This window comes from Primulina tabacum, chromosome 4, assembly GCF_025594145.1.
Source record: "Primulina tabacum isolate GXHZ01 chromosome 4, ASM2559414v2, whole genome shotgun sequence".
In the NCBI taxonomy this organism is placed as follows: Eukaryota; Viridiplantae; Streptophyta; class Magnoliopsida; order Lamiales; family Gesneriaceae; genus Primulina; species Primulina tabacum.
The window spans coordinates 7917746-7929847 of record NC_134553.1 but is presented as its reverse complement, the minus strand read 5'-3'; the positions used below and the strand labels follow the sequence as shown (position 1 = coordinate 7929847).

The following is a 12102-nucleotide window of genomic DNA, read 5'->3' as shown; positions in this document are numbered from 1 at the left end:
TACAATCGTAAACTTGAAAATCTTCATATATATCACACTCACTCAACAAATCAAGGCATCGTCATATAAGTTTGTGCATCCATTACAATTCATAATCTACAAATATACGTACGTAGCTAACAAGAATTTATTACATTTTTCTTTTTCATTTTTCAATATATATATATATATATATATATATATATATATATATATATATACATCTGTGTATTAATCAGTTAGCATAGTACCCTTTGATGACTCCACCTCTAATGAGTGACTCATAATTGGGATCATAATCATAAGTTGTCCAATTTCCCCATTGTGGCTCGAAACGGTATGCGCTGTCCTCATCGAACCTCCAATCGCACGACGTGTACTTCTCGTCGCTGCAGCCGTAGTCGTACCGGAAGGCCACGAAGTTTCCCATGTTGGTGGAGCAGTTGAACATGGTGGCCGAGGGATAGAAGACGCGTATGCTGATATTGAATTTATATTGCTGCCATGACTTCAAGTGAATCACGCCGAAGCTGTCTTCGAAGGAAAAACAGCGCAGACTGAGGTAGTTCGGGTGGATGTTGGTTATCGAGATCGTCTTCTCATTTTTCCTCGCCATCATCGGGGTGGAAAGCAGGAGGAAGGCTGCGGCGAAGGGGAGAAAGATGGTGGCACGTGGGTTGGCAGCCAAGTGGTGCATGGCGACGGTGCGTGCCTTCGTTCTTCCTCCAAGATTTTTTTGGGTTCCTAGTTTTCACTGTCCCATTATTTTTTTATTTTTATTATAATAAATAATTTTAAAATGTTTATTCGACTACTTCATGCGGGTGATGACCACATCCGATCATTTTGATAACATTTTTTCGTTCAATAAATTTTCAAGAACATTTACGCGAAATGTAATCTCATTCTGTATAGTTACCAGAAGCTTATCTTTAACCAATTGCATTAGAATATATATCAAAACAAGGAATTTCTTGAGTTGCCGAAAGGCAAATTCCTTAACATGTAAAAGGCAAAAACGAGAATTTGATGTGTAATAAAAACATGAACACATATATAATAATTTCAATTTAGATAAGAAAGTGATTAATATTCTTCCCAAAACAATGATATCATGCAATAATTGTAGTGGGAAAACCTTGAATTTTAACATTAAAAACATCAAGAAAACGTACCTCCCTTTCTAGGAGAACTGGATTTCCCCTTTTTTATGTTTTATTACAACGAGAATTCTAAAAGAGCTTTTATTGGGAAACCCTTTAAAAGGAGGAAATGATTGGTCTGGATTATTTTAAGTCATTTCATGGAAGATGAGGTTTAATTAAAAGACCGAATCTTGCTTGATTTGACTACGTTAATGGTTTTTGTTTGATTTTTTCTTGTATCACGAATTCTTATTTTCTTTCCCCCTTTTTTAGGAAAAGTCTTGGTTGTGTGTTTGTGTTTCGATCAATAGGATTCTAAATCAGCAAAATTTGGGAGAAAAAATGGATTTGTGTGGCTATATTGGGAGTTTTGAAGTAAGAAGTTTAGAGGAATATTTTAGAAAATAAAACTCATGCAAGCTTTTGTTTGTTAAAAAAAGATATAAATAAATTATAACATTCAATAGAAACAAAAAAATAAAAAAAAGTAGAGCCTTAATTTTTCTTCTGAGTACCATCATTCTGGTAAGGAAGTTTACATCGGCCACTTCGTATTGCTAAAAACAATTACATTTATAAGCAACTTATTAAAAGAGAACTAAACGAAAAATAATAATCCAAAAGAAAAACAGAGGAGAAAGGAAAAACAAGAAGAAGCAAAGCTCAAACTTCGACCTTCCTTTGAGTTGGATCCTCCATTGTAACTGATCCTTTGGTATAATCACTCCCAAGCTTCATGTTCATGAAGTGGTGAAGCATTCTCACTTCTGATTACATGCCCTGCAGCTTTGGCTCCTCTGAAACTGCTTATGTTTCTAAATATTACAATGATCATTCCAATCATTCCGGCACAAAATGACACTCAAAATGTTTTTCCAATCTTTCCAGGCAGGGCAGTTGCTAAAGCCCTAGCCCAAGAGAACCATACCGAAAACGCACCTTCTTTGCCTGCCGGTGAGCAGTCCAGCCACAGGACTCTTCCGAATGCGTGCAGTAGGCCTGTTAGACTTGTTGTGAGTTTGGTGGCACTGCAAGATGCATGATTCTTGAAGTATATGTTTAGTTTTTTCGTAAATTATGACAATCCCACCTCGACTTCAAAAGCAGGCAGTTAAGGACTGACTTACAACAATAAGAATCTCTTACAACTCTTCAATTTGACCTTTTCTCTTGGGCTCATGTATTAAGTTAATGTGGGGAAAAGGCTACCGGCCTAGTCATGGTTATTTTTTTTTTTGGCATTTAATTGTGTATATCTGGGAGGGACCTAACAAGAGGTGCAGAGCTGTGTTCTTTATTTAACTTCAAGAATCACAGATTCCGGTCTGAGGAGCAGCCAAGAATGCATGCTCCAGTGTTTTTTTATTAATCAGCTTCCAGTACGCATAGTTGATTGTATATAGCTAAGATATAGACATAACAAGATGTATGAGAACAAACTTGCTGCACTTCCTTGGCCGGCAGCAAAAAGAAGAATGCTGCTTGTGCTCCAAATGCTCGTCAGATAATAGAATCCGAACCCTGAAGTGAACGTCGATAATATGAACCCAAGAAGCTGCATTTTCTCAGCATCCGCCCTCGTGATTTGCTGCAGTGGATGTGCCAACAGGAGAGACAACAAAGGGCGCACGAAATATGCTAACCAAAGATACAAAGCTCTCAGTTTTTATGCATAGGTACCCTATTGCATAAAGCAACCCTCCGGCAAAAACGCAAGTTATAGTAAAAGATGAGAGGAAAACTCCTGCTAGACTCCTGCTGCTTGAGGATACTTGAAAATCGACAAAACATGGATCAGGGGATTTGAATTCGATGCCAATCTGCATAACTTGAAGTAGCTCTATTTGTGCAGAAAATGTGGATCATTCCTATACCCCATTTGAGGCCACTGAAAATCGAGACAACCCACAAAGCAGTAAAGTGATCAGATTGGCTAAGCATGTGATATGTAAAAGAAGCCATTATTGCTGCTCCTGAGCAGCCTGCTGCGGTGGAGTATAGAGAGAGCCAACTTCCAAATGATCTGCTGTCGGCAAACTGGCGTTTACGGATGGTGGATCCGGTGAATCCACGGATCATCAGACGGAGGTGACGGGCATGAGTGGCTCCTACGACTGTGCTTGCTGCCACGATCGCGGCAATGTATGGTGGGAAGATCCAGGACTTTTTTAAGAATCCAGGTGGAAGGCAGAAAAGGGCTCCGATGCCTGTGGATAGAGACAGATCCAGAAATTTTTAATATTAAGCATGACATCAAACAAATAGTTTTGATATGATGGGATTGCTATAAGAAGATTCAGGAAATTCAAGTTTGCGAAAGGAAATTCAGCGTGGGAAGAGTTGAAATTCAACATAATTATTTTCTCAAGGAAATGCTTGCCTGTGGCTGCCCCTGATATCAGCTGTTGGTTATGACCGTGGTCAAGATTTACTGAAACAAAGCCAAGAATTGGTGCTGAGAGAACGAGTCCTGTGATCCAAGAAATTGAAGTCCAATGGAGTGGGGAGAAATTCAGGCTACCGACTTCAACTGCCCGGTGTACCAGCCCTTCATATCTGCAATTTAAGACATGAAAACTAGTGTTTCTGTTTGAACAAGAGTCTCTCTTGGTAAACCGAACTCTAAGCAAAATAAAACACCTCGAACCGGCCAGAAACATCAAGAATCATAGAACATGTATAGTTTTGAATGTCTTTTTCTTGGAATTCTCGAAATAAATCAATCTTTTTTTACTCCCAAGATCCAAAAACAACACAGATGATAAGCATCATTTTTGGAAAAGTTTATTCGCCTGTTCCCTCCTCAAATTCTTGAAACAAAGTCTGAAAAGTTAACTACTTTCTATAACTTACAGTTGGATTTCACTCTGCTTGCATTTCAAACCATTATGGCTCTTCAACCAACCTTGATTTGGCTCCGGTGCACCAGGCACCGTTTGGCTGATGATAAGCGGGAACACAATAGGAATCAATACGATATGAACAAAATACAAGCACAATCCATACAAAAACCAAACGAGAACTTCTCCCTTGGTTGGCTTCTCTTCGAATCCTCCATACGCTTTATACATATCTGCACCTCTCTGAATTTTCATTCCCACATTTTGAACATCCGGTGTAACCTCATCTTCCTCTTAAGTCTTTCGACCTTTCTAGAATCTGAGGGCTGGTTTCTGCCATTCTCTCACTCGAAACTCACAGGTCTCTATAGGATCGACAATGGAGACATTATTGCATCAAAGGGTGTCCTTAAAATTGGTTGAACACTTGTGCAGAATGAACAGCTGGTTGTGAAACTTTCGAGACCGCGAAAGACATCAGTTTAATCACTTGATTTTTATACCCACATGAACAAATAATATTAGAATCATTCTCTGTGTCATTAAGTTCCGGTGTTTTCAGTTATTGGAGAAACGATATTCCAAGAACAAACCACATTTGTCCTACATGATACAAGCAAATAAAATATTTAAGGAACAGTGGAGTCAATCAAGAACCACGGAAGACAAACAACATGCCAAGACACACACACATATGGGTGTGTGTGGGGGAAATTACAGGCTTTGAAAGCTTCACCGTTGCCTCTACCAAAAGATTCTGCGTAGGACTTACCATGGTCTAGTGAATAAGCCTGTGAAATGCGCGCAAAGATAATTTTACATTAATTAACCTTGAAAATTCCCACTTGAAGTTGAGTGGGTTTTCTCTGACAATACAAGATACAACACAAGATAGGGATGACTTTCCTAGATTCCAAACAGGATAGCCATATTTTAATTAAGTGTAAACTTTACTAAGCACCTTATTTTACTAGATTTTTGGATTTGAAATTGGGAAACGTACCATAACTTGAGATAGCATTGCCAACATTCAATCATCTTGAAATTCGAAAATTCAGAAAGGAATTATTAAATGTTTGCAGAAAACGGGTGAGTGCTGGAAAAAAGTTGAGAGTAATCTTAAGCATAATCTCCACTATCATATGCTGTGGCATAAAAATTAATAGTTATCGAGAATGGAATCTTGTTAAGTGGCAACATAAAGTAATGTATATTGAAAATATTAAAAGACACGCCTGTAGCAAAGCTAATAAAGCTACATGAGTATGTTTAGCTCATTGCCGTCTCAGGAGAACTCTGTGTGCTTTTATATTTAAATTTCTTATTTTTAAAAAATGTGGTATCAAATAAAAAAAATTATTGGGATATCGATTATCTTAAAAATTAGCCATTTCCAAAGTTAAAAATCTCCACGAATAGATGGAAAAATAAATACAAAATCAGCAAACTATTTGCATTGCACATGAATCAACAAAAGGGGGAAAGAAGCTAAATACATATATGAGACTTCAATACTGATATCCGTGATAATGTGATTCAAAGTGGTACCCATACATGTAATTTGGTGATTCAACTTCATAATGATAGGTGGTGTGAGGAGGTTCGACTTCATAACGTTGGAAATTGTCTGATGTTTCATCTTCAAGATGATGGGCATGTTGAGGGGACAGAGAACTAAGCGAGCTTGGAGAAGAGCTGGCGATATCATCCGGGTTTTTCTCAACTTTTACTTCAACCAAGTCAACTTCTTCAAATGACTGGAAAATCGGGTGCAAGTATGCATCAGCTAAGAGAGATTTTAAGTTGACATCAGATTCAGAAGCATGATCTTGTATGTCTTTGTTCATGGCTTCCTGCAGATGGAAATGAAAGAAACATCGATCAATCAAAATTTATCAGCCAATGATTCAAAATTATAGAATCGAGCCTTGTCACCATCCCAAAAACATAGTTGACGGTAAAATGTAACTTAAGTACCAAGTATCATGTTTGAACATAATGACACATAGGCGACCCACCTCGTAACTCATACGGAACATGTGACCTACAATTATAAGGCCGAGTATTTGTTGTATCAAAAGAGTGATAACAAATTAACAATGCAACTCGAATCTTTAAACTAGAAGTAGATCAAACACCGTGTTTTGATTATTGTGTCGCACAGACAATCAAGTGGGACAACAAGAAGAATTATTGATCCCAAACAAAAACGTTTGATTTATGGGTTGGCACCAAGGATATCACATCTACAATCTTACCTCAAGAGGGTGCCTCCTGAATGCAGGTTCAAATCGATTCTTGCAATACTTGTGGAAAGTTAGAGTCAATATAGGTAACACTACAAGTAGAGGAGTGGAGTTTGCTGCCTTTTTTGTGCTTAATAGGCCTAATAGTAGCAGTTGCGATATAAGCAAGCTTGCTACTATACGTGCATGAACGTGTGGCCAAAACGCAGCAGCGCTCTCGTATTGTTGTTCATACACATTAATCACCTGGAATATAATACGAGAAGAATGTATAAAATTGAGTACAAAGAACATTATTCAATTTAGAATGAGTAAAAAATAGAGTGATTTTCTAGCAGAGTTAACCTGATGACGATAAACGAAATATGCAAAGGCAAAGAATCCGAGTATAAAAGGAAGAAGTATAGGGGTGACAACCATGTACACAATGCCAAGAAGGAAGTATAACTGAAGACTTGGTAGAGCCTCAGGAAAATCAAGGCCTCCAGGGTCCATTGCCTTGTCTAAGTCTCTTTCGGTTTTTACGATAAACATGTTCTTTAGGTGAAAAAATGACTAGATCTTTTAATCGGAGGATTTCAAAGGCAATACCGGCCCAGCCATCGACCATTATGTATGTGATAAAGAAAGTAGCCTTCATTGGTATCGAGATGCCAATGTTTCGTGGGATCCTGTAACCCCGAAAAAGATTCATTCCTTATAAAACATATATCAAAACAAAAGTCAAAGTGGAAAATATGATTCTGATTTTCACAAAATATATATAACCTAAACAAAAGAAATGCAAGGACGTTACTGGGTAGCTGATTGGTGAAGGAAAGCGTGAAGTTGCTGGAATGCTGTTCCAGCTACTATGCTGCCTAAGAACACATTGACTAACATGAAGTAGTAGTATTTTGCGGCAGTTCTCCGTTCCAAAACCGATAATGCTATGTGCCCCTCTATTTTTGACATGACCATTAAAATTGAAGGAAGATAATACAGAAAGATTTTAAGGACTAGACCAGGAACGAAACCCTGCATAAACGACTTGAGAAACGACCTGCAAAACAGATTCATCCATGTATTACAAAATTGTATAGTATGACAAAGAATCATATCAAAAAATAGTTGGCTATACAGAAATCAAGACTCGCTCATGGGCCATGAAAAACTTTCATCTCACGAGGATAGGAAGAAGAAAAGCATTTCTTACTTTTTATGTATTTATTTTTTGTTTTGATGGTCACTTACCATTCAACTACGGGCCTGAGAAAAGGAGCCACTCTCTCTAGCCCTTCCAAATTAGCCAACGATTGAACAAAAGCAATTGGAATCATGTAAGAGAATACTAATGCAAATACAGATATTGATATCACAAGCTTTCGAATGCTAAGTGAAAAAAAGGGTATAGCTAGATTCTTCCAGTACACATCCCGGGGTTCAGGGGCCCAATTTGTTAACCACAGAATAGGATTTTTGCTTTGTTGTGTCTGTGCACAAACAGCTGCCCCCCATCTTGAAGTAAATGACACAAATGCTGCTGGTGTGACAGAATTAGAGTCTTTCAGAACTTTTTGACGCTCCAAAGTTAACTGAGGATAAGCGATAAGTAAATCATTAGAATATAAACAACAGTTTGTCTTAATTAGGACTGATAAATAAGGATGGTTGAATTTTGAATAACAGTAAAAAACATTGGGCAATGACGAAGTGACAGCATAGGATATATCCGAGTCGACCATAAAAACCTTTACTTTAGGTACCATGATCAGATGGCCAAAACAATTATTATACAACGGTATGTAGGTCTTGGTCGTAATTAGTTATAGATTACCGTAGAAATATGATTTGATTGTACTTAATTATAGAATACAATCCATACAAATACCAATCAGCATTTCTTTGTATAGGGAAAAATAACTGATGATAAATATGATCAGAAAATCATCTGTATAACTGTTTACAATCAACTTAATCAATGATATATCATAATCTTAATAATACCAAATCTGATTGTAGAATTTTTCTTTGATTTCAACTTAGCACAACTCACTTTTTTGTCAAGATATTTGATTTGCTCTTTGTAGAAGTCGATAGAATCAACCCTTTCACCCCAAAGTCCAAAGAAGCCTCTCTGAAAGACAAGAACACGGGAAACAGTACAAACATGTCAAGCTGTAAAGCAATTACAGAAATAGTATACCATGCATGAATACTTAAAAGTTTCTCATAATGCTTCACTTCAAAGATTTTACAGAGAAAGGAGGACACCTTTCTGGTTGGCCTCTTGTCTGGATGTCTCTCAAACTTAAGTTGATTGAAGTCCAGCCAATTTTGAAGTTGGTTTCTCATTCGAGCCATTTTGCCAAACTTATTAGCATTGTATACAGCCTGGGAAAATAAACAAAGCAAAAGTCAACAAAAGATGAAAAATACTAAAAAGATTGATTGAATAGTAAACGGATTTTATGTCAGAACCAGAGTTTTGGAAAAAATCTTTTCAAAAAATAAAATTTGAAAGCAGAAGTTCATTGCCTGGTGGCATAGATAGTGATCTGGATGATTTTTCTGAAAGAAAGTCTCGACATTATCAGATATTGAACGTCCAGAAGCACCGGGAACATTCCTAACAAGAACCTGAGGATAGTGCAAGTCAGTTTTTCTCTTCTTCTTTTTTTCCTTTTTTGTTGAGACATGAAAATATTTCATTAATTACCATACAAAATACAGATACAAATAAATTTGATCATTAATGCAGAAATTTTGTGCCATAATGGGAAAATGTCAATGTCGGCATCTAGAATAACTCATACATGATATACCACGGTTTTGACCAATCAAGACTCATATTTGAACGACCAAAGGACGTATAAGTTTGTAAACTCGATGGCAGCTGAACTCACCGTGAATTGTTCAGGCTTCCTGCCTTGTGAAGCCAGAAAGTTTAGTCGCATTGAAGCAACTCGACCATATTCATTATACAGCATGTAACAAACCCAAAATGTAAATATGTATTCCATTGATATGTGGATAAAAAACCTGAAATTCAATTACAAGGCATCTTTCGTGAGAGAAAAACCAAATTTAATTTTTTCCATGTTCCCCACTTGATGCTATGATATAATTTGCAATATGAATGGATTAAATATAAATTCAGCTCAGAGTTAGAAAAACATGGTATGTATGTTCTGAAAACTCTTTGTAAATGAACAATAGTTCATGGTGTAAATCATTTCACAACTGATGGAGAAAGAGGAGACGAGAAGATGCATAGGTATTGATATCTACTGCCAACTGTGTGAAAATATGAACGGTACACTTTAATCATGTGAAATGATCTTCTTTAAAGTTCTCAAACCATGAACTTCAGAGAAGTAATGAGTGCAAGTATCTAGCTAACTCGATGCTCTAGCATGATTACTAGAAATTATAACAGAAGCGTCCAAATTTCATAATTTTAATGGTGGAGATAGATCACTATAGTGAAGAAAACTTTACAGTTCTGTCAAGAAATACGCGGAGTAAAGCCTGAATTTCGGTAAAACGGAAGTGATTAATTCGTTTATTCTGTGGAATATTAAAATATCAGATGGAGAAAGGTGATATTATAATATCAACTCAACCACTTTTCTCTGAACAGTGATTGAGTGACGAATAAAGACTTTTTTGTGCGAATAATTAAAAGGGATACCTTGCCAACATATACATTGAAAATGCCTATAGTATCTTATTTTGATGGTGAGATTTTACATTGTATTTCAATGAAACGCGCAAGAGACTTACTTATAAGATTTGGGACGAATATTTGATATTGAAAGCTTGTCAATGTCGCTGACAACCAAGTCGCGGCGAAGAGAAAACAGAGTTCCACCAGATACATTCACAGGTATCAGAAGTAAGAGCGCAGCAATGGCTATAGGCCCAAATACTTTCAGTCTGTTAGTTATGAAGACGACCAAAATTGTGTAAATAATCTAAAAATAAAACACTGAAATTCAAATTCAAGATTAAAGAAGGCTGAAGAGATCACAGCTTCACAGAAATGCGATTTGGCCAATGAAGAGGTTGTTTGTTTAAAGGAGAGTAAATAAACATCAAAAGATACCAAGCAATATACATTGACTACATGTTCTCTTTCAAGTTAAAGCTAGTATCCTGAAGTTCGGACTCACGAGAGTTATATTTAACCGTTTTTTAAAATTTTTAGCGTTATAGATACACAATGTCAATATAAAACGAAAGATTTCTGAAAAAATTCGAGAAGGTTTTCCGAGGGGCAATAATGCACCCTGAACTTTATGTGGCTAAATTTGGAGGTAAAGATAAAATCTTCTAAATCTTTTTATGCAACAAAAAATCGTCAATCAAATGAAATCTAGGGGAGAAAATGCCAAAGTTATGGTATGACAAACTCAGCCCAGATACTCACGAAATCCTAAAAAATCAAAAAGTACAAGATGGAAGATGCTACAATTCTTCGAGCTAAAAATGCACTCAAAACCATCAATTTCCGGACCAAAATTTTCAATTAACAGTGGACAACTTTAGATTCTCAAGAAAATAGTAGAATCAAGATTAAAAAAATCATTCACGAGAAAGAATATTAGAAAACGTTGCAGGCCGTGGATGTAAAAAAAACATCATGCAATACTAGATTCCACAATCTTCGACGAAGACAAAAGAGCATATCCAAGAAAGCAGAAGAAAAATATACTAAATAATTTCCGAAAAAGGAACAGCATAATCCGATCGATAGTCCAAATAACACAGCCCGCAAAGCAAGCAAACGATTGAAGTAAAAATTTCAAATTCCACCATTCAACCACAATAATATAGCCTTACATCACTCAAAACAATCCAATGAGGAAAATATATATTAATAAAGCATAAAAATAAGAGAAATAATGATCTTGGAGTACCCAAGAGTGTAGATCCTCAAGAAAACAGCAGAATCAAGTCCAGCGTGGCTAATAATCTCAGACTCACTCATCCTCAGAGCCTCAGGCATCCAGTTAAGAAAAGTGAAGTAAGTCTTGATATCAAGATTCACAAATTTGCCCACCACACCAAACCTAGTCCTGGGACTGGTCCTCTTCCCTAAAATGTACCATTTGGGAAAGTAAACTCTATCATTGATTGGCTGAATCCTAAGCAGTGCAAAAGCCAGCAAGAATGCAAAGGCACCCAGTATGTTAATCAGTGCTGACACCCCAATATCCTCCAGAGTCGCCATTTCTTTTTCTTACACTCTGGTTTACACGGAGGACAATGAAAAGGTGGGGTTGTGGAAAGAATATTTTCTTGGTGAGATGCTAAAAAGTTTGGTTCATGGGTTGTCCACTTTGTGATAAATTTATTGCCTTTACCTGGTGTTGGAATATCGGGTTTTTTTTATTGATTTAATGGCGTTTGAGTGGGCAAAAAGTGTGAAACTTGGGACCATTGAGCGTGGGGTGGAACGGGGTTTGCTTTCGGATTTGGTAACTGAGCGGAAGAATTTGATGTCAGAGGGGAATACAGTAGGAGTTATCTATGGGTTGTTTTTAGTGTTTTGGAAAGTCAAATGAGTGTATTTCGGTAAAACAAATAAAGAAAATGGATTCCACTTTACTTACCTTTTTATCTAATTAATTATCAATATTGTTCTCCCCAAATTTAGGTAATTATCAAAACCTCATATATTGATTTTCACATTAAATATTTAATAATAATATTTAATGTTTAATCATAATTTTTATCGTAGATAATAGTATAATCATTAACTATTTAATGATAATATTTTGTAACGTCCCGAAATTTGAAGGTCCACGTGAACCACATGAACGTAAGTTATCAAATCTCTTATGTATTTTATTATATTAAATAATTATTTTTAATTTTTTAAAGTATAATATTTTTTAAATGGAATTT

At 36.4% G+C, this 12102-nt stretch overlaps 2 protein-coding genes and 1 long non-coding RNA gene across 5 annotated transcripts; all 3 read right to left on the bottom strand.

Annotated features, from left to right (window-relative positions):
• Positions 1 to 4: 4 nt before the first annotated feature.
• Positions 5 to 1318, bottom strand: LOC142541519 (uncharacterized). Its single transcript, XR_012819362.1, has 2 exons — positions 1155 to 1318; positions 5 to 723 (listed from the first exon to the last, which is right to left on the bottom strand). It is a non-coding gene; the product is annotated as an uncharacterized LOC142541519 (long non-coding RNA).
• A 99-nt stretch (positions 1319 to 1417) lies between these two features.
• LOC142542944 (uncharacterized) lies at positions 1418 to 5117 on the bottom strand. 3 transcript variants are annotated; one of them, XR_012819604.1, is made up of 4 exons: positions 3978 to 5117; positions 3505 to 3680; positions 2565 to 3331; positions 1421 to 2123 (listed from the first exon to the last, which is right to left on the bottom strand). XR_012819604.1 is itself a non-coding variant. In XM_075649869.1 (3 exons), exons 1-3 carry the CDS (start codon positions 4217 to 4219, stop codon positions 2919 to 2921), a joined length of 831 nt encoding a protein of 276 aa, XP_075505984.1. In that variant the 5' UTR covers positions 4220 to 5117; the 3' UTR covers positions 1418 to 2918. The 3 variants fall into 3 exon arrangements, 1 of the variants encoding a protein (XP_075505984.1); XR_012819603.1 differs by having other exon boundaries at positions 1422 to 2152; XM_075649869.1 differs by having other exon boundaries at positions 1418 to 3331.
• A 275-nt stretch (positions 5118 to 5392) lies between these two features.
• LOC142542943 (hyperosmolality-gated Ca2+ permeable channel 1.8-like) lies at positions 5393 to 11685 on the bottom strand. Its single transcript, XM_075649868.1, is given in 12 exon segments — positions 5393 to 5817; positions 6223 to 6456; positions 6556 to 6759; positions 6761 to 6881; positions 7007 to 7252; positions 7444 to 7784; positions 8246 to 8326; positions 8464 to 8583; positions 8728 to 8829; positions 9096 to 9231; positions 9976 to 10128; positions 11112 to 11685. Coding segments are annotated over 12 exon segments (2397 nt in total). The 5' UTR covers positions 11426 to 11685; the 3' UTR covers positions 5393 to 5472.
• Between the last annotated feature and the right edge of the window lie 417 nt (positions 11686 to 12102).

What these genes read in the sequence shown, in the direction of transcription:
- LOC142542944 (XM_075649869.1), bottom strand. Translation starts at nt 4,219, where the DNA reads ATGAAAATTCAGAGAGGTGCAGATATGTATAAAGCGTATGGAGGATTC. An exon ending in AAGCAGAGTGAAATCCAACT is followed by an intron (nt 3,681 to 3,977) that starts GTAAGTTATAGA and finishes CTTAAATTGCAG; the next exon opens with ATATGAAGGGCTGGTACACC. An exon ending in GATATCAGGGGCAGCCACAG is followed by an intron (nt 3,332 to 3,504) that starts GCAAGCATTTCC and finishes CTCTATCCACAG; the next exon opens with GCATCGGAGCCCTTTTCTGC.